This window comes from Plecotus auritus (assembly GCF_963455305.1).
Source record: "Plecotus auritus genome assembly, chromosome: 2".
In the NCBI taxonomy this organism is placed as follows: domain Eukaryota; kingdom Metazoa; phylum Chordata; class Mammalia; order Chiroptera; family Vespertilionidae; genus Plecotus; species Plecotus auritus.
Genome location: NC_137771.1, coordinates 531,937 through 552,608, shown reverse-complemented (window position 1 = coordinate 552,608; position 20,672 = coordinate 531,937). Strand labels below are relative to the sequence as shown.

General features: G+C 63.2%; 1 protein-coding gene across 11 annotated transcripts; it reads left to right on the top strand.

Moving 5' to 3' along the window:
• Positions 1–322: 322 nt before the first annotated feature.
• On the top strand, positions 323–20,430 carry SLC35E2B (solute carrier family 35 member E2B). Of its 11 annotated transcripts, none has more exons than XM_080654908.1 (12): positions 323–742; positions 1,894–1,938; positions 3,547–3,658; positions 7,684–7,828; positions 8,661–9,131; positions 9,708–9,843; positions 11,076–11,203; positions 12,508–12,628; positions 14,273–14,326; positions 14,602–14,674; positions 15,477–15,622; positions 16,867–20,430. In XM_080654908.1, exons 5-12 carry the CDS (start codon positions 8,819–8,821, stop codon positions 17,099–17,101), a joined length of 1,206 nt encoding a protein of 401 aa, XP_080511034.1. In that variant the 5' UTR covers positions 323–742; positions 1,894–1,938; positions 3,547–3,658; positions 7,684–7,828; positions 8,661–8,818; the 3' UTR covers positions 17,102–20,430. The 11 variants fall into 11 exon arrangements, with proteins under 11 accessions (XP_080511034.1, XP_080511033.1, XP_080511039.1 ...); XM_080654909.1 differs by lacking the exon at positions 323–742 and adding an exon at positions 755–947; XM_080654907.1 differs by lacking the exon at positions 1,894–1,938.
• Positions 20,431–20,672: the final 242 nt, after the last annotated feature.

The window sequence follows — 20,672 nt, the reverse complement described above, 5'->3', positions numbered from 1 at the left end:
GGGCCGTGGGTGACCTGGGGCAACAAACTGCGGGGAGAGAAACCCCGGGCAAGGGGGACAGCCGCCGCCTCACTGCGCTGGACTTGCTGCCGCTGAAGCCGAGACTCAACAGCAGCCCCGCGGGCTGGGCGGCAGGCGCCTCGGTCTCCTGGGCGGACCCCGCCTGGGCCGGGGGTGCGGCCCGGGCTGTGCCATCGGGCGGCTCAGGGGCGGACCCTCCCCTGGGCCGGTGGTACGGACCCGTCCGGGCAGTGCCCCTCCCCTGCCGTCAGCTTCCGGTGCGTCACTTCCGGCTCCGAAGAGCACTCCGGCGGCAGCGGACCCGCCCACCAGGCCCGGGCAGGGGGCGGTGCGCTGTGCGCCCGCCCCGCCGCCTTCCTTCCCGAGGGAGCTGCCGCCCAGGGCCCGCTCGGGCCGGGTCGGCTCCGGTCCTTCTCGGCGCCCGCGAGAGGCGCTCCCATCCGCTCGCCCCCCGTCCGGGCGTCCGCACCTTACATGCCGCGCGCCCCTAAGGCCCCGGGCGAGCCCCGACGGGGAGGCTCCGCGCAGCCGCGTGACGCATTCCTCGCGGGCCACGCCCCCCCGGAGCCCGGCGACCCGCCTCCCGGCCCCGCTGCGGGGTGCGAGGGTCCGCGGGCCCGGGCGGGCTCCCTGTGCGCGACAGCGACCCCCGCGGGCCGAGGCCCCGCGCTCCGGTGCGCACGGAGGCCCCGCGCCTGCTGTCATCGCGCCCCTCCAGCCGGTGGGTGGCGGGGCCCCAGGATCCCGCAGCGGAGCCTCCTCCTCCCGCGCCGGGGGCGGGGCTGCCTTCCCGCTGAGGGCGGGCCTCGGGCGTGCTTTCCGGGTGATGGCGCCGCCCGGGCCCTGGACGGCGCCCCGGCCTAGGAGCTCCCGGCCCGCGTTGGGAGCAGGTCCCGAACCGCGTCCTGCGCGGGGCGTGTCTCAGGGTGGGTGTGATGGACGCGGAAACGCCGAATAACACAAACGGCCACGGCGGCCTCCGGTGCGCCCGCCGCCCTCGGGACCCCAGCCTTCCCCCGCGCCCCAGCCGGCCTCCCCCAGGGACCCCGTCCTTCCCCCTCTCGCCCGGGGCTGACCCCCTCCCGGAGGCCTGACCCTGCGGCCGGCCAGGGCCCGCCCTGCTTCTCCATCACGCCCCGCTCCGCCCTGTTTCCCGTACCTTCACCTCGCGGAGGAGCCGGCCCACCTTTGGCCCCCGCCTCACCGGCCCCCCCCACCCCCGAGCCCACGGCCCGGCTCCGTGGATGCGAGGCCCCGGCTCCAGATGCGGAGGGCGCCCCGCGGGGTCGGGTGGGGCCAGCCTCCGGTCCCGCTGCCGAGGCCGGCGGCGGACACAGGTGGGGCCGGACGGGGGCGCGGCGCCGAGGGGCGGCGGTCACAGTCTCGGGGGTGATTGCGTTTTAAACCCGGGCACCGAGGCTCTCCGAGGTGGGCATGGCCCTGGGGCAGGGGCAGCCGCCGCCTCCGCTCCGGGGCCCCGAAGGGCACGATCGCCCACGGATCCATGGCGTTCGGGGATTTTTTTTGCCCAGGATTTTAGAAAATGAAAAATAATGGTTGACATCCTGCCGGGTGCTGGTTCCAGCGACCGCGGTTTTGTAAGTCGGGTCGGGTCGGGTACCTGCCGGGCTGGCCCCCGTCAGTGACTTCCACTGGGATCGGGCTTTGGGGGTTCACAGGTGACCCCCGCCCGCCCCCCACGTCCTCCGCTGGCGCCTGGAGGCTCTGGACACCGCTCGCCGCTGCGCTAGGAAATAAAACCCCTTCTATTTAGGGGCGGAGTCTCTGTTCTGCGGGTTTGCTAACGTTTGCGGGTTTTTTTTTTTTTTAAATGGATGCATGTTACTTGACTGAAAATATTTAAACCTGCAGGGAACGGCGGAGAGCAGGACGAGACGGTTCGGCGGGAATGGAAAGGTTTTTAACTTTAAAGAAACCCATTTTCAATCTAGACCTTGGAAAAGGGAGGGAAGTGAAAAAAAAAAATCCACAGGTTTCCATCCCACCTCCTGGGCCGCACAGAGTTAGGTGGTGGTGACGTGTGTCTGTTGGGAACCGGCTGTACCTTTTAAATCGGAGCGGCTGGCTCTGCGCTCACCTGTGGCCAGTGTCCTCGGTCAGAAGCCTGGGCGGCCCTGTGCCAGCGCCTGCCAGGGTTCGTTGGGAGTGCCTTCCTGGCCACTTGGGTCGGGTCCAGGGTTCCGGCCTTGAGAGCAAAGCTGTTTGAAGGCGGTTAGATGGGCAGGCACGGGCCTGTGTTGGGCTGTTTAGGGTGAGCCCCCAGAGGTGGACTTCCTGCACGGCGCTGGGCGACGTCCGCGGACGGTCGGCGCACTTTAAAATGCCCTGTGACAGTTGGAACCGGTCTGGGGCCCTCCCCCTGGCGATTGGGGACATCTTGTGGGTTCTTTTTTTTTTTTTTTTTTTTTAAATATATTTTATTGATTTTTTTACAGAGAGGAAGGGAGAGGGATAGAGAGTTAGAAACATCGATGAGAGAGAAACATCGATCAGCTGCCTCCTGCACACCCCCCACTGGGGATGTGCCCGCAACCAAGGTACATGCCCTTGACCGGAATCAAACCCGGGACCCTTCAGTCCGCAGGCCGACGCTCTATCCACTGAGCCAAACCGGTTTCGGCTTGTGGGTTCTTTTTGTCATTGGGTTTATTGGGTGACATTGGTGAAGAAAGGTATTAGGTCTCAGGGGTACAGTTCTGTAACATCTGTGTTGAGGACTTGAGTCATTTGTTCTAGGACAGGGATCCTTTGCTCGGGCCACTGGCCCTGGCCCGGAGGGGTTTGCGAGAATTCGCTGGGGAAAACTGGCCGGCTCCAGCTGAACTTCCCTTGGGCAGTGCGCGTGGCGGGACGGGACCACAGCACGAGGCGTTGTCTCCGGGTTCGGGCCCAGGCACCATGCAGTGGGTCGCGAGCCCCTCCCTGCAGGCAGGCAGGCTCAGTGGAGGCTGGGCCCCCGAGGCCATCTCATTCGGAGCGGCACCTAAAGGTCGTGAAGACGTCACAGATGGGTTTCCTGCAACGTCCCGTCCCCGGGGCCCTGTTTCCGCCCCGTCCTACGTGGGCACCTCTGAGGTTGGGTCCAGGAGGAGAAGGTGAAGAGCCCGCCCTGGCCTCGCCACGGCCTCTCCTCAGCCACCGGCTCCTTGCCCGGCTACGTTCAGTCCTTGTTATTTGTGCCGTCATCCGAGAGGGAGGGAACTCTGACCTTTGTCACCTGGGACCTGGATGGGGTGGCCGGTGCTCCGGGTGAGTCTGGCTGTTTGTTTTTTTTTTAAATATATTTTTATTGATTTCAGAGAGGGAGAGAGAGAGAGAACATCAACGATGAGAGGGAATCATGGATCGGCTGCCTCCTGCACACCCCCTACCGGGGATGGAGCCCGCAACCCCAGCAAGTGCCCTTTGACCGGGAATCGAACCCGGGACCCTTCCGTCCGCCGGCTGCCGCTCTGTCCACTGAGTCCCTTTTCCTTGTCAGATCAGGTTGCTTCCGTCTTGCAGGGCTGGAACCGTTTCTCCCTGAAAGGAACGCGAGTCACGTGGGCTGAGAAGGAACTGGCGGTGGGAGCGGGAGCGGGAGCCGGAGGCAGCTGTGACGACGGACAGCGCCTGGGTGAGTCGGGCCCCTGACCCCGCCCGCTCCTACGTCTTTCCCGTGTGATACCCAGCACAGCATCGGAGGGCCTTCGCTGCATCCCAGAGGGCCCCGTTTCGTTCTGTTCAAGGTTTAAAAACTCCAGGCTCATTACCGATGATAACCACTGATGTCGCTCCATCACCCATCGTCCATGTGGAGAGAGCCTGTGTGTCACTCAGCTCCGTGTGTATGCGTGTGTGTGTGTGTGTGTGTACGTTCCTATGTGTTACTTAGTTACTCCTTCTGACGTCCCGTGTTGCGTTGCGTGAAAGCCCCCACCGTGTACACGCTCGCTCTCCCCCGGCAGACAGCTGGGTTCCGGGGGCGGGGGGGGGGGGGGCGGGGGGGGGGAGCCTGTGTCTCTCGCTGGAACTGCTGGTTTGTAAGGGTCTGCAAACATTTCCCTCATGTCAACCTCGAATGTACGATTTTAAAAAAATTATGGGTTAGCCAAAACCGGTTTGGCTCAGTGGATAGAGCGTCGGCCTGCGGACGGAAGGGTCCCGGGTTCGATTCCGGTCAGGGGCATGTACCTTGGTTGCGGGCACATCCCCAGTGAGTGGTGTGCAGGAGGCAGCTGATGGATGTTTCTCTCTCATCGATGTTTCTAGCTCTCTATCCCTCTCCCTTCCTCTCTGTAAAAAAATCAATAAAATATATTTTTTAAAAAAATTATTGGTTAGAGAAGTGGGGGGTGGAGAGAGAGAAGCATTGATTTGTTGTTCCATTTATTTATACCGTCCTTGGTTGCTTCTTGTATGTGCCCTGACCAGGGATGGAACCTGCAACCGTGGCTTAAAGCAGGCGTCCTCAAACTACGGCCCGCGGGCCACATGCGGCCCGCCGAGGACATGGATCCGGCCCGCCGGGTGCCGCTGCCTGTCCTGCTTAGCAGCCGACACGTCCCGGGCCCGCAGTGCGCATAGGAATTTGTTCATAGTTTTTTTTTAAACTAATGTCCGGCCCTCCAATGGTCTGAGGGACAGTGAACTGGCCCCCTGTTTAAAAAGTCTGAGGACCCCTGGCTTAAAGGTTCGATGCTCTAACCAACTGAGCCACCTGGCCAGGGCTACACACCCTTTCTCTCTTTCTTTCTTTTTTTTTTTTTTTTAAAATATATTTTTATTTCCCTGACCGTTTTGGCTCAGTGGATAGAGCGTCGGCCTGCGGACTGAAAGGTCCCAGGTTCGATTCCAGTCAAGGGCATGTACCTTGGTTGCGGGCACATCCCCAGTGGGAGGTGTGCAGGAGGCAGCTGATGGATGTTTCTCTCTCATCGATGTTTCTAACTCTCTATCCCTCTCCCTTCCTCTCTGTAAAAAATCAATAAAATATATTTAAAAAATAAAATAAATATATTTTTATTGATTTCAGAGAGGAAGGGAGAGAGAGAGAGAGAGAGAAACATCAGTGATGAGAGAGAATCATCTATTGGCTGCCTCCTGCACGCCCCCCCCTGGGGATCAAGCCTGCAACCCCGGGCATGTGCCCTGACCGGGAATCGAACCCTGACCTCTTGGTTCCTGGGTTGATGCTCAACCACTGAGCCACCCGGCCCAGCTACACACCCTTTCTTGTGCTTATTGGCCACGTAGAAACCCTCTTCTGTGACACCCGTTTTTGCCGTATTTCCTGTGGAGTTGTCGGAATTGTTTCTGCGCTCTGTGTGTGGACCCTGACACGCCGTGACTGTGCTGTATTCTGGGAAACAGAGGTCTTACTGTAGCCGGTGGCCGTTCCTTCATGCTTCCCTGCATGCCTGGGCGATGCCTCTGGGGTTTGCACTGCGGGGTCCCTGCCTGCCCCTGGGACCGGAAAGGCGTTCTCGCGCATTCTCCCTGGTCCTGGTTTCACTCGTGGGCGTTTCACACAGGAGCACGGCCGTGAGGCAGTTCCCCCACCTCCTGTGTCTCCCGTGGGTGTAAGGATCCAATTTTTTTTTTTCTGGGCTGGGTGACAACTCTCCGAGCATCAGAGATTGTGGAACCTGCAGGCTGGGGATGTGCCCTGACTGAGAAGGAACCGGCCACCTTTGGGGGTACAGGACGAACTCTTAACCGCTTGAGCCACCCGGCCAGGGCCCCTGTGCTTTTCCGTCCGTCTCTGCACCCGTATGTCCCAGGACCGGGAAGTCCCAGTCCCAGTTCTCCACGGGCAGCCCCCCCTTCTACCTTCCCCCCTGGAGGGAAGTGTCCCTTATCTCTCTTCCCTTTGTACTCTGTGTCCACCTGGTAGGGGTGTACTTTGAGCCTAAACATCCTGTTATTTCTCAACTAGAGGCCCGGTGCACGAATTCATGCACGGGTAGTGGTCCGGCCGGCCCGATCAGGGTGGGGGGCTGATCGGGTGTGGGCCTGGTGGGGGGAGGGTCGAGGGCAGTTGGCTGGCCAGCCCCGCCCCCTGGTTGAACGCCCAGTCGAACTCAGGAGTTTGTTGAGACAGTGTGCATATTCACCTTTGATTATATAGGATTTCTATCTGGTAGTTTCAGCATCTGTGGTGATTCTTTTTTTAATCCTCACCCGAGGATATTTTCCCATGGCTTTTTAGGGAGAGTGGAAGAGAGAGGGACAGACAGACAGAAACATCGATGTGAGAGAGACACATCGGTTGGTTGCCTCCTGCACGTGCCCCGACCAGGGCCCCGGGCCGGGGAGGAGCCTGCAGCTGAGGTGTGTGCCCTTGACCGGAATCGAACCCAGGACCCTGATGCTGCAGACCTGGGGGTTCTCACGGGGCATCGGGACCTCCCCTCTGATGTCCCGCGATTTCCTCGCGGCGTCTCCGCGGGGGTTTCTGTCATTTATTCACTCAGGGCGAGTGATTGATTCCCAAGCTCCTCCCCCCCCCCCCCCCCCCGCCACCCCGCCGCTGTGCTCGCAGTGTTGCTGTGGCGCCCCACTCAAGTCCCTTTCCGGCCACTGGCCCTGCCGGGGACCCCACAGGGGCTGAGAGGCCGTGTCCCCTGGTCTCCTCCAGCTCTGAGCTCGGGCCACAGCAGATGCAGGTTTGTCTGGCGTTTTCTGGCGACAGCGTCCGATCAGGGCAGCGCGAGGCCTGTCTCCTGCTGGTGATCTCCGCTGTGATCGCTGGTGACTGTTGGCCCCTTTCTGAGGGCAGAGCGTGCCCCGCTGTAACTTAGGACCGTCCTGTGGGAGACGGTCTGCCCAGAGCACCCAGGTTTGTTTCAGGGGCTGTTTCACCTCCAGACGTCCTGCCTCCGTCCCGGGCATTTCTGTGGCCTCTGCCCCCCCCCACCCCCACCCCCGTGGCCTGTCCTGTCCCCCTCAGAGCGGAGGGGCCTGCGTCCTTGGCTCTGTCCCTCCCTGGAGCTCCTGGTGGCTGCTCCCCGCTGGGCCCTCAGTGGGGTGATCTGGGTTCTCTGATCTTCATCTGCAAAGGCCCTCAGGCCTGACCTGTGCCAGTCCTTGGCAGGTGGGGTGGTGGGTGGGTGGCTGGTGGGGCCTCTGCTGGGGCTTGGCAGCCTCTGTGGGGTGTGGCCCGAAGCCGCCGTGCGCCCCCCCCCCTCCCCCCCGCTCCAGGGCCCCCGGGGAGCCAGGTCTGTGCTGCCTGTGGGTGATTGCCAGGGGCCTTTCTGGCTGTTTTCACTCTGGTGTCTCCCAGGGGCTGCACCTGCAGACGCCTCCCCCCTCCCCCTTCCTTGTCTGGTTCCTTCACTCCTCTCCTCTGCGTGGGGCTGGAGGTTGGCCAGGAGCCCCGAGGCTGTTTAATCACCCACACAAGGTTCTCCGGGTCTCTTGCGGGGGGGGGGGGGGGCAGGTCACGGCGGGGCCACCTCTCTAGTCTCAGCCGGGCGGGCTCTGCGCTGTGTTTCCTCCTGGTTTGGGCCCCTGAGGGCCCCCCGCTCCGCAGGCCTCTCCTCGCCTCGGCCCCAGCCTGGCCGTTTATTCTGAAGAGAAAACAACGGCAGCGGGAGGCGGTCTCTGGGTTAGTGTCTCGTCCGGAGGGAGTGAGGACCAGCGTCCACTTCCATTTTTAAGGTGTTCTGAGCCCTCGCTGTGCCTCCCCAGGCACTTGGACGAAAAACGGGAACCGTGCGGACTTGGGGTGCCCGTCCCCTCGGCTGCCCGGGAAGAGCAGGTGGGGTCTGCCGTCCCTGCTCCGTCCCAGCCACTCGTCCCGCAGGTGGGCTGTTTGTGGGGCTTCCAGTGTCACGGGAAGAGTGGGACGGGGTGAGGGCCGTCCTGGGCCCTGCTCTGGTCGCGGGGGGATGGGAATGTCGTCCGGTGTGACTGGGTGGGCCCGGCGTCCCTAGCACCTCGTGGGCCCGCCGGGAACTGATGGCTGCCGGACGTGGAGGAGGGACATGCAGCCCATGGCTGTGGGCCCTGGTCAGGGAGGCCGCCGGGTTGGGGGGAGGCGCCCACAGCTTTGGGGAGTGGGGCGGGCGCAGGGAGGGGGGCCCGGGCTGTTCAGATCTACCGAGAAGTGCGGCCACCCGCCCTCTGCCCGCCTCGCCCCGCACTGCAATGAGGGAGGTGGGCCCCCACCAGCAGCTCGGCTTAAACACGCAGCGTGGACGCCGGAACGCCTGGCCCAGGTCCCGGAGGCCGTTTCTGACCCCGGGTTCCGGACGCCGGGTTCCGGATGCCGAGGGTGACTGCAGCTTGTTCTGTGAGGGGAGGAAGGGCCTGTGCACCCCCTCTAGCCCGCCCCTGTGCACCCCCTCTCGCCCATCCCTGTGCACCCCCTCTCGCCCGCCCCTGTGCACCCCCTCTCGCCCGCCCCTGTGCTGTCCCGGCCTCCAAGTCAGGACTTGCCAGCCAGGCCTGGGCCGGGCAGGGCAGCTGCAGAGCCGCAGCGGGAGCCACAGGCAGGGAGACTCCGGATCCTGCCGGAGCAGCGGGGCCTGGGAGCCGGGCCGGGCCTGGGCCTTGAGGTGGGGGGGGGCCGGCCGTTGGAGGTTTGGGTTTGGGGGACACGTGGATCTGGAAACGAGGCGGACCCCTGCTTGCAGGTTTGACTGCGATGAAAGCTTTTGGGGACGTAAACCGCCGCCCGAGTCCCGTGTCCGCCGTCCTGACGTGGCGGCTGCGCCCCGCTCCCTGCCGGCGGCCGCGGACCCCAGGGCGCCGCGTCGGTCCTTCCACCTGAGGGCGCGCCCGCGGGGACACCATGTCGGCGCCGGCAAAACCCGCGGAGCTGGCCCCGGGCCCCGAGGAGACGCCCCGGGGGAAGCCGCCCCTCGGCTGGGGCTCCCTGTTGGGCCCCCGAAGTGAGAAGATCGTCTTCGCCAAGAGCGACGGCGCCGCCGAGGAGAGCGTGCTCACCGTCACCATCACCGAGACCACGGTCATCGAGGCGGACCTGGGCGTGTGGAGCTCGCGGGCGCTGCTCTACCTCACGCTCTGGTTCTTCCTCAGCTTCTGCACCCTCTTCCTCAACAAGTACATCCTCTCGCTGCTGGAGGGCGAGCCCAGCATGCTGGGTGAGGGCGGGCCACAGGGTGGGCACAGGGCTGGGTGAGGGCGGGCCACAGGGTGGGCACAGGGCTGGGTGAGGGCGGGCCACAGGGTGGGCGGGCACAGAGCTGGGTGAGGGCGGGCCACGGGGTGGGCACAGGGCTGGGGGAGGGCGGGGCACAGAGCTGGGGGAGGGCAGGGCCACACGGTGGGCGGGGCACAGAGCTGGGTGAGGGCGTGGCCACAAGGTGGGCGGGGCACAGGGCGGGGAGGGCGGGCCACAGGGTGGGCAGGGCCACAGGGTGGGCACAGAGCTGGGTGAGGGCAGGGCCACAGGGTGGGCGGGGCACAGAGCTGGGTGAGGGCGGGGCCACAGGGAGGGCGGGGCCACAAGGTGGGCTGGGTGAGGGCAGGGTTATGGGCAGGTGGGCGGGGCACAGAGCTGGGTGAGGGCGGGGTTACGGGCAGGTGGGCGGGGCACAGGGCTGGGGGAGGGCGGGGTTATGGGCAGGTGGGCGGGCACAGAGCTGGGTGAGGACACAGGTGGGCGGGGCCACGGCTGCAGCTCAAACACCACCCCCCCTTCCCCTGCCCTCCCCCAGGCGCCGTGCAGATGCTGTCCACCACGTGCATCGGCTGCCTGAAGATCTTCGTCCCCTGCTGCCTGCACCAGCACAAAGTCCGGCTCGCCTACCCGCCCAACTTCATCATGACCATGCTCTTCGTGGGCCTCATGAGGTGCGGGCCTGGCTTGGGGGCGGGCTGGGCTCTTCGCACGGTATTTGAAATGCCTTTCCCTCCCCCGCCCGTTTCGCTCAGTGGGTAGCGCTGCGGCCTGCGGACCAAAGGGTCCGGGTTGGATTCCCGTCAAAGGCACGTACCTCTGTTGCAGGCTCCTGTCCGGCCCAGGCCCTGGTCAGGGCGCGTGCAGGAGGCAACAAATGGATGGGTTTCTCACACATCAGTGTTTCTCGCTTTTTCCCTCTCTCTTCCAGTCTTTCTAAAAGTCAATGGGAGAATATCCTCAGGTGAGGATTAAAAATAAATAAATAAAGATATTTTTAAAAAGTAATTAAAATAGCCAAAACCGGTTTGGCTCAGTGTATAGAGCGTCGGCCTGCGGACTGAAAGGTCCCAGGTTCGATTCCGGTCAAGGGCATGTAACTTGGTTGCGGTCACATCCCCAGTGGGAGGTGTGCAGGAGGCAGCTGATCGATGTTTCTCTCCCATCGATGTTTCTGACTATCTATCACTCTTCCTTCCTCTCTGTAAAAAATCAATAAAATATATTTTTTAAAAAAATTAAAAAGTAATTAAAATAAAATAAAATGCCTTTACCATCTGGCCGGTGTAGCTCCGCGGTTGAGATCAACCCAGGAGCCAGGAGGCCTCCTATCCGATTCCCGGTCAGGGCACATGCCCGGGTTGCGGGCTCCATCCCCTGTGGGGAGTGTGCAGGAGGCAGCTCATCAATGATGTTACTCTCTCATCGATGTTTCTGTCTTCCTATCCCTCTCCCTTCCTCTCTGTCTCAAAAAAATCAATAACGGCAGATTTAACAAAATAAACAAAATAAACTAAAATGCCTTTCCCGTCACCAAGAGTGAGCGGCCGGCCAAGTGACGTCACTGTTGGTGCTCGGCTGTGAGTTCAGTGCAGACTCCAAAGTCTGCGTTTCCAGGCAGCACCGCCCCTGGCTTTGTGGGCCTCGGTGCCGGATGGGTCCTTTCTGGAGCGGCCCGGCACTGATTTAGTCATGGGGTCCGGGGTCATGGGGTCGGGGTGACGTGTCTCCTGCGGGGCCCACGCTCGGCCACAGGGGCCCTTGCAGGTGTGTGGCGTTTCCCGAGGGCCGGATCCAGCAGAGCGCGTGCGGGGGGTCAGGTGTGGCCCCGGCTGACGCCTGGCAGAGCAGCTGAGAGCCACCAGCGGACTCGCCCATCCCGACCACCCCTCCGGCTTCTCTGCAGGTTCGCCACGGTGGTGCTGGGTCTGGTCAGCCTGAAGAACGTGGCCGTTTCGTTCGCTGAGACGGTGAAGAGCTCCGCCCCCGTTTTCACTGTGATTCTGTCCCGGATGATCCTGGGCGAGTACACGGGTGAGCGCCCCGCCCCGCCCCCCGCCCCCCGCCGGCCACTGGCTCCCGAGAACAGTGAGAAAGTCCTGGTGGAATTTAGCAAAAAGCACCCGGGACAGGTCCTTCCTGAAGGAGGGCCGGCGCACAGGGTCCCGGCCCTCGGGTTTCACACGCACTGTCCTCAGCAGAACCCCCGGGCAGAGAGCCCCGGGCGAGTGCGGGCACCAGGCGCGGGGCAGGGCCACCACGCGGGCCGAGGGTTTGCCGGCCGGCGCCGCCTGAGGAACCTGAGCTGCGCTCCGGGCAGCAGGGCCTGGGACGCGGACGTGGCCATGGTCTGAGGCTGCGCTTCCTCCTCCTCCTGGCCGAACAGGGAGGGCTCGCGCCCTCGTCCACGCTGCCCTGAGGTCAGCGGCGGTGCCGTGGGGTCCCTGCTCGTGGGCGTGGTCCTCCCTGTACAAGAGGACTGTCTCCCGCTCACGTCCCGGGGTTTAGGCGCAGAATGAAAAGGGAATAAACCTCGTGGGTGTCAGGCACTGAGTCCTCCCACCCCCAGTTTCTCCTTTTAGTAGAATCCCTGGAGCCCGTCTGCCTTCCTCTCCCGTTTGCCGGTGAGAATTGTGGAGCCTGGGGGTCACCCAGGCCCGGCAGAGGCCGTCGGGGGGCCTGGCATTGAGGGGGCGGGTTCTTGTGCCTCTGCCTCCCTCCAGCACAGAGACCAGGGCGCTGGCTCTGGATGAAGGGGGGGCCCGGCTCTCCTGGGGAGGCAGGAAGCAGCATGGCTCCCAGAGGAGCGTTGGGGCCACACATGGTCACAGCCGGGCCCCCAGGTCACAGCCGGGGTCACAGCTGGGGTCACAGCCGGGTCCCCAGGTCACAGCCAGGGTCACAGCAGGGCCCCCAGGTCACACAGCCAGGCCCCCAGGTCACAGCCAGGGTCACAGCCGGGGTCACAGCCGGGCCCCCAGGTCACAGCCAGGGTCACAGCCGGGGTCACAGCCGGGCCCTCAGGTCACAGCCAGGGTCACAGCCAGGGTCATAGCTGGGCCTCCGGGTCACTGCCAGGGTTACAGCCAGGCTCCCAGGTCACTGCCAGGGTCACAGCCGGGCCCCCAGGTCACAGCCAGGGTCATAGCAGGGCCCCCAGGTCACAGCCAGGGTCACAGCCGGGCTCCCAGGTCACAGCCAGGGTCACAGCCGGGGTCACAGCTGGGCTCCTGGGTCACAGCCGGGGTCACAGCTGGGCTCCCAGGTCACAGCCGGGGTCACAGCCGGGCTCCAGGGTCACAGCCGGGGTCACAGCCGGGCCCCCTTCCTCCTTGCAGGGCTGCTGGTCAACCTCTCCCTCGTCCCTGTCATGGGAGGCCTGGCCCTGTGCACAGCCACCGAGATGAGCTTCAACATCCTGGGCTTCTCGGCCGCGCTGTCCACCAACATCATGGACTGGTGAGTCCGGGGATTGTGGGGACGGGGAGCGCGGGGACACCCGTGTGCCTGGGGGCGCCGCTCACCGGCCTCAGCTGGGTGACGGGGGCCTCAGTCCAGAGCAGCTCAGTTCCCTCCCACAACCTAAAGCTTGGCCAGTGTCTGCTGCTGCCTTTTCCTCAAGAGCAAACCTGGGGGTTCCTCGGTGAGGCCGCTTTTCCTCCAGGAACAAGCTGGGACGTGGTGGCTCGCGGCCTGATGCGTAAGCAGCTCACAGGGCCGTGCTGGGGGCGGGGAGCGGGGCGCTAGGCAGGAGGGCCCGAGCGCGTCCGGCTGCTGTGGACGCATCTGGGCGCCGCTGCGTCGGGCGTTGGTGAGGCCCGCCCTGCGCAGGCAGCCCAGCACTTCAGCCCCAGCAATCTCGTCCAGTTGTGTCCTTTTGCTGAGAGGAGGAAACACCGCCACGGGGGTCGGGGGTCGGGGGTCGGGGTCGCTGTCACCCCCGAAGCGCAGCTTGAGGTTTTGAATAACCTGCTAAGAGAAAGTAAACAACTTTAATTCCACCTCCACCTCTCGGGGGCGTGGCCCTGCCTCTGTGGCTCCTAGAAGCAGGACTGACTGACCGACCGACCCACCGACCGACCGACCGACACAGCCTCCTGCACCGCGCGCCCCGCAGCCTCAGTTCTGCGGCCTCCACGCCCTCCCCCCGCCCCCCCAGCCTTCTGTTTAAGTCACAGGAGGTGTCTTTCTCCATGAACCTCCCTCCAGTTTCGTTTTTTTTTTCTTTAATAACATGTTTTTATTGATGTCAGAGAGGAAGGGAGAGGGAGAGAGAAACATCCATGATGAGAGAGAATCAGGGATCGGCTGCCTCCTGCATGCCCCACACTGGGGATGGAGCCCACAACCCGGGCCTGTGCCCTGACCGGGAATGGAACCCTGACCTCCTGGGTCCTAGGTCGATGCTCAGCCCCTGAGCCCCGCCGGCCGCCTCCCCGTGTCCAACGGTCCTGCAGCGGCGGTTCCTGAAGGGAGCGGAGCCCCCAGCTGTGCCCGGCTCCGGTCTGGGTTGTCGGTGTCCCCAGAGCCGTTCCAGAGCCATTGTTCTGGGTCCCGGCCCGACCAGGAGAGTTCCTGCCCGCATGTCCTCGCCAGGTTTTTGCCTGAAACAAAACGCGCCCTGCTCCTGGGGTCCCGCGGCAGCGCCCCTCGCCAGGGCCAGCCCCTTGCTGCCCGGACGGACACTGCCTGGCTTTCTCTGGCCGTGTGTGTGCGTGCATGTGTGTGTCTGTGTGCGCGCGTGTGTATGTGCGTGTGTACGCACACGTGTGTGCGCACGCACGCGTGTGTGTGTGTGTGTGTGCATGCACGCATATGTGTGTGTGTGTGTGTCGGGGGGTGGGTTCCCATGTGTCTGTCCCCTTCCGGAGTTCATGAGCCTGAGCTCCTGTTCCGTTTCCTGGGTGCCGGCCCACGGCAGGTGCTGATTTAGAGGGGCTCTTGGTTCAGGGGGGGGGCTGTGGGGTCCTCCGACACCTCGGAGCTGGGTGGCCGCAGGCCCATTGCTCCACCTCGCCCTGAGGAAGGCTGCAGGCGCCTCGTCCGTTTCAGGTTCCCACTGACTTCCTGCGTCGACGTAACCTCTTCTCTCCTTTATTCCAGTTTGCAAAACGTTTTTTCAAAAAAGCTCCTCAGCGGGGACAAGTACAGGTTCTCGTAAGTATCACAGCGCCCTGGGCCGGGGCCCTGAATGCCCGGGACCTCGCTCTCCCTGTGGCGCAGGTGGGCGGTAAAGGGACCCGTGGGGACTCGGGAGAAAAGCCCCGTTGCCCCGTGGAGGCTCCGTACGGGCCGCCTGTCCTCCATGGCCGTGTGGGTGGGCTCAGCAGGCACAGCCCTCCTGGTCGCCCGGGAGCCTGCTGCCTGCTCTGCCCGGCGCTCCCGCGGCTCTCGCGTGGGTCCGGGCGGGCTCAGGCGTGCTGTGCCCGCAGGGCGGCCGAGCTGCAGTTCTACACCAGCGCCGCCGCCGTGGCCATGCTGGTTCCCGCCTGGGTCTTCTTCATGGTGAGTATGGGCAGCCCTGGGCACTGGCCCCGGCGGCCTGTCTTCAGCGCGTTGGGGGCAGAGTGGGTGGCGGGTGTCCCGCTTTGCTGAATGGCGGTGCCCACTGCGTGCCCGAGGAGGACAGACAGAAGGTGGAGGCCAGGCCTGGTGCGGGCCTCCGAGGCCCAGCGCGGCTGTGGGAGTTTCCCGAGGTTCTCCTGGGACGGTTTTTAGGCTGATTTAGTTTCATTTCTTTTTTTTTTTTTAATATTTTTAAAATTGGTTTTAGAGAGAGAGGAAGGGAGAGGGAGAGAGAGAGGCAGTGATGTGAAAGGAACATGGATCGGCGGCTCCTGCCCGCTCCACACTGGGGTGTGGGGCCCGAAACCTGGGCGTGTGCCCTGATGGGGAACTGAACCGGCGACCCCTCAGAGCGGTGCCCCAGCAGCCGAGCCTCCCCGGCCAGGGTGCTCTGCGTTTACATGTTTGAGGAGCAACGAGACTCAGCAGCTGCACCCTTTGGCTTACGTTCCCACCAGCAGTGCCCAAGGGCCCCCCGTTCTCTGGTTCCTGCTGTTTCTATAGTCGGCATCCTGGCGGGGGCGGCGGGGGGGGGGCCCTCCCTGTGGCTGGGGCTGCGATTCCCTGGTGACCGAGGGCACCGGGCACGCGCCTGGTTGATGCTGTCCGGTCGCCACCCAGAAGGCAGGTGTCGCACCGCCCTCAGCCTCAGCTCGCCCGCCCCGGCGGCTGGGCACGTGGGACGAGGTCCTTCCGGTGCCCCGGGCCGACGGGCGTGCGGCGCCGCTCTGCTCCGCCGCAGGACCTGCCGGTGCTCGGGAGGAGCGGGAGGAGCTTCAGCTACACGCAGGACGTGGTGCTGCTGCTGCTGATGGACGGCGTCCTGTTCCACCTGCAGAGCGTCACGGCCTACGCCCTCATGGGCAGGATCTCCCCCGTGACCTTCAGGTAGGACCGGTGTCGGCGCGGTCTGTGCAGAAGCCTCGAGGGCTGCCTTTTCATAGAAGGTCCGTGAGTGCCAAGTGCTGCCGTGCCGGCCGAGGTCCCGGGCACAGTGGCCGCTGCCTTGGGTGCCATTTGAAACACACACATGAAGTGTGTGAAAGAGCTTTTTTTTTAAAAAAAAAAAAAAAAAAAAAAAAGTTTTTATTGATCTCAGAGATAAAGGGAGAGGGAGAGAGAGAGAAACATCAATGATGAGAGAGAATCATGGATCGTCTGCCTCCTGCACGCCCCCTTTTGGGGATCAAGCCTGCAACCTGGGCATGTGCCCTGACCGGGAATCGAACCCTGACCTCTTGGTTCCTGGGTCAATGCTCGACCACTAGGCCACGCCCAGCCAGGCTGAGAGCTTTTCAGGGGGGTTGCCCTGGGTGAGCCTGTTGTGCCTGGAGCAGCACGGTCAGCGGGCGCACCTGCCGCGCAGGACCCTGTCCCAGGTCGGGTGCCGGGGGCCCTGGTGGCTGCGAGCACCTGAAAGGAATGAGCTCAATGAAAACCTGAATTCGTGCTCTCGCCTAACTGCCACCCACTTACATGTGAACACACACGTGACCCTGGGCTCTGGGAACCGGGAGGGGTAAAGGCCTGGTTAGCTGGTTCTCACTTTTATAACGGGACTAGAGGCCTGGTGCACAGAATTCGTGCACGGGTAAGGTCCCTAGGCCTGGCCCGCAGTCAGGGCGGATCAGGTTCCCCGCCCCACCGCTGGGAGCAGGGCCTTCTGTTCCATGCTGGTCCCCTGCCATGTCTCATCCCGCCCCCTGGTGGTCAGCGCCCATCATAGCGAGTGATTGGACTCCTGGTCTCCGGGTCGAACTCCCAAGGATGTAATTTGCATATTAGCCTTTTCTTACATAGGATGGATTTCATGACAGCACAATCTCAGTAACAAATAGGAAAGAACGAGCCGGACACGCCAGCAGTGGTCGGCAGCGTGGCCACGTCACGTGTGCGTGTCAGCCTCTCTCCTGTGGCAGCTGAGCTGTCACCGCGGGGACTGTCCCAGTGCGAAGACAACAGCGGGCGCGGTGGCGCTGCCCCTGCCGCAGCCTCAGGCCCCGGGCGAACACGCCGTGCCGCTCGGGGCAGCTGTCCTCTCTGCTTGTTGTAATCTGGCTCAAGCGAGGACAGTCGGCGCTCAGCAGTGACCTGGGCTGGCAGCCACGTGCACACCCCGCTCTGTCTTGCAGTGTCGCCAGCACCGTGAAACACGCCCTGTCCGTCTGGCTCAGCATTATCGTTTTCGGCAACAAAATCACCAGCCTGTCGGCCGTGGGCACCGTCCTGGTGATGGCGGGTGTCCTGCTCTACAACAAGGCCAGGCAGCACCAGCGGGAGGCCATGCAGAGCCTGGCCTCAGCCAGCTGGACGCCGGAGGACGGCACGGAGCCGCTGGCCCCCAAGGATCCCAGGCCGCACCACTGAGCGCCAGGGCCTCGGGGTGCACGCTGCTGTCCTCCTTCCGGATGCGGCCCCCCGCCCTCTGCCGCCTGACCCCCCGGTCAGCTGGGTAGGGAAGTGCATGTGCGGCCATTCCTGCCCCTTTGGGGGTTGCAGTCCAAACCAGCGGGGATTTGGGGACCCCCGACGTCGGCTCCCTGGGGGCTGAGCAGAGCCAGCTGCCGCTGAGCCATCGCCCTGGAATGTGAAGACGGCCTCGCGCGGCCCCCGGGCCAGACGCGGAGGCTGGGACCCGCCGACCTCTGCACGGCCCTCTCAGGGCACGCAGGTCTCCCTGCAGGCGGGCCCGGCCCGGACTCCTCTGTGGGCGACACCCCCGCAGGGGGGACGACTGTGAAGCCAGAGCTGGGTCCAGTGCCACCGTGAGCGCCCCCGCCTTGGTGCTGATGGCGAGATCGCACAGCCCACGCCCCACGCCCGCCAGCAGAGGCCACCGAGGGCGGGTGTTGCGCCTCCATCGTCTGGGGAGACCCTGTGCTAGGCAGAGGCCACCATGCCCGGGGCCTGGGCACCGAAGCCAGGGAAGTCCGTGCCCTGGGGCCTGGCAGAGAGTGGGGTGGGGACAGGCACAGAAAGGGGGTCCCCGCTGCCGAGGGCCGGGAGCTGGGCCTGCGGGTGCGTCCCTCCGGGGGGTGGGCAGCCGGAGGCGGGGAGGGTTGTGGGTGTTCGCAGCGCTTGTCCGCTCTGCTGAGAAGACGGTCGTTTCGGGAAAAGGAAACACAGGCACCGACGCCCTGGGAACGCACCGCGTGTCGGGTCCCCGGACTCGGCGTGGCTGTGCGCCCAGAGCCGGCCGGGGGCCACGCGTGCTTGTGTCCGCGTCAGGCTGCGACTCCCAACCCGGCGGGTTTCTGATGGGGACGCTGCACCGCCAGCCGGCCTTCGAGGCTCCTCCCTCCCGCCTGTGACCAGCGTTGCTGAGCCCGGGGCGTGTCAGAGGCAGCCCTCCTGGGTGAGCAGGTCTGGCCCGCCGGGAGCCTGCCTGCAGGGACTGAGTTCCCTGGAAAAGGAACGGAAGGCCCTCGCTCCCCGTCCCGTCTCCCTCCTGCTGTTCAGGCCCGTGGCTCCCACGGCCGGCCCCCCGGTTCCCGCGGGTCTCTAATCGGAAAACAGGAACAGCCTCCCGGAGGCCAGGCCTCTTGGAAACAAAGAGCAATAATCACGTCGCGTGAAGTCCTGCCGACTTGAAAACGCTTGCCATGTGGTGAAGTCAGCGAGGCCTTTAAACCACACTCAGCCTTCTGCGGAGCTGACCCGCGTCCGCAGGACGGCGGGGTGGTCGCCTGCTGGGCAAGCTCTCCCTCACTGGACGCTTCTGCGACCTCCCCAGGATTCCGTCCCCTTTCCTCCTTTCTGCTTCCCCGAACACCAGCCAAGGAGACGCCCTGCCGGCGGCCGGGGGAGGAGATGTCGCGTTGATCTGTGGGGACCAGCTTGAAAGCACTGCTTCCCCGGCTCCTGCCCCGCCCTCGAGAGCCCCAGCCCCACGTGGGCCGTGAACAGAGAAGGGCCGCCCCGCAGGACGGTCCCCTTGGCCTTCACGCAGACTCTGTCATCAGTCGTCGGAGACGTGGCCGCGGGCTCCGAGGATCGTCGGGGACTGACATGCCCCACCCTCCACTCCCCCCAGTGGCTTTCTGCCGGCTTTGATTTTTCTGGATTTTGGGCCACAAACAAAACGAAGATTTTCTTAACTTATTAGTAAATGAGGCAACTTCCTGCAAAGCTGCTTTGGAGACTTTCCTGGTCGGGCTGTGGCTGGCGTGGCCTTGCTCGGGGCTGACATTCCTTCCATTAGTCTCTCGCCACCACGGAGGCTCCGTGCCCGGGCGCTGCCAGCAGCCACAGCCACAGCCACAGCCTCGCTCGGCCTTCTGTTGAATGACCGTGCAGACGTGATGCGTTTTTAATGAACTCGGTCTGGTTTTTACCGTGTGTCCTCCTCGCTGAACGGTCTCAGGTGTGTGTGCCCCAGCGATGACCTGGGAGTCGTTATCCATCCGCCACCCCTGTGTCTGGTTGTCTGTGCCTTTGTAAACAAACACTGGAACCAGGCCCGAGGCTCACGCCCAGCAATGCCGAGACGCGTGCAGACCTCCGGCTTTCAAAACGTCCACCACTGAATGGCATAGAAAGCCTCTTGTTTGTAAAGTCCCATAGTCATCATCTCTGCATAGCAGCGTGAGAGTCGTCTGCCTTAGGAATCTGAGAACATCCTTGCACAACCCAAAATGTGTCTTTAATTTGAGAAGAAATAAACATGATGAACAGGAAACAGGAAAGAATGTGCTGCTCAAAGAACGCTCCCCCGCGGAGCTGTGCTGTGGCCGCGCACGCAACGCTTCTCCCAAAACCAGTGCTTTTTGCTTCCTGCTGACAGTCTCCTGTGGACGGTCACTCAGCCCGGCCAGTGGGGGGTTGGACACACGGCCTGGCTTTTTACGTCTGTCCCGCTGATGTGCTTCCTCAGGCCTGAAAGTATTCTCACCGTCTCCCTGGGCTGGGAAAATGAAGGATGTCACTACAGATAGAAATCCTCTTCTCTGCTTTTGCCCTTGACCGACGTCGTACTGAGGACTTTATTCTTTCCCAAAATATGTCCGTGCCCTGGTGGGGGCCCCTCCGTTTTCTTAGAGGCCCCAGCGTCCCGAGGCATCTGTTTCTTTCTGTTCTGGCTGAGGAGCCAAGAGCAGATGGGTCAGCTGCTCCCCGGGCAGCCAGGACATAAAACCTTCAACCGGCTGGCTCTGGTTCTGAGTGACGGTCACAGGACCCAGGTCCAGATGTCCAAATTGGGTTACAGACTGTTCTAACTGGCAACGTCTTATGTTTATCTGGGCTTCGTCCCCCACCCACCCCCACCACCGTTTCCATTGGAGGAAAGCTGCCATTCGCTGCTCTGCTGTTTCGAGACTGTTCACTGCTGTCTGAGTTGAATCTGAACCTGCCCGGGGTGTGGTGGGCTCCACGCTGGGGGGGGCTGGTCAGGGTTTTCCCCTACTGGCAAACGAGCATTAACTAAAATAACCATCTACATCACAGCCAAGTAACCTGTTTGCTGCCAAATGGAGCTGTGAAGCCCAAGTCCAGGATGCCCACCAATGCTCTGTATTTCGCCTGTTTCAGTATTTATGGGACCAAACAGGAAATGGTTGTAGTCGAGTCGCTGTTCATCCCACCTGTGGTAACATGTTCATCCTGTGGTGCCCCTTGCCCTTTGTCTACATGAAGCCGCCACCGCAGCCAGAGTCTGACTGTCGTTCTGCATCGTAAAATAAATGCTCCGTGCTTGCCGTCTGCGTTGGTTACTGGGAGTCTAGGCTACCGACGGTCAAGGGTGGCATCTTGCTGCAGGCGCCGGTTTGCAATGTGAGCAGAGTGAAAAAAATGGTTTCCTGTCGCCAAGAACTCAGGAAGCGAAATAACTGCCAGGTACAGAAGGTGAACATTTCCCTCTGAGGGAGAAAATAACCCCAATTCGGGACTTTCAAAGCCCCCGCAGGCGACTCTGAAGCAGCGGTGGGGCTTGGGGCCA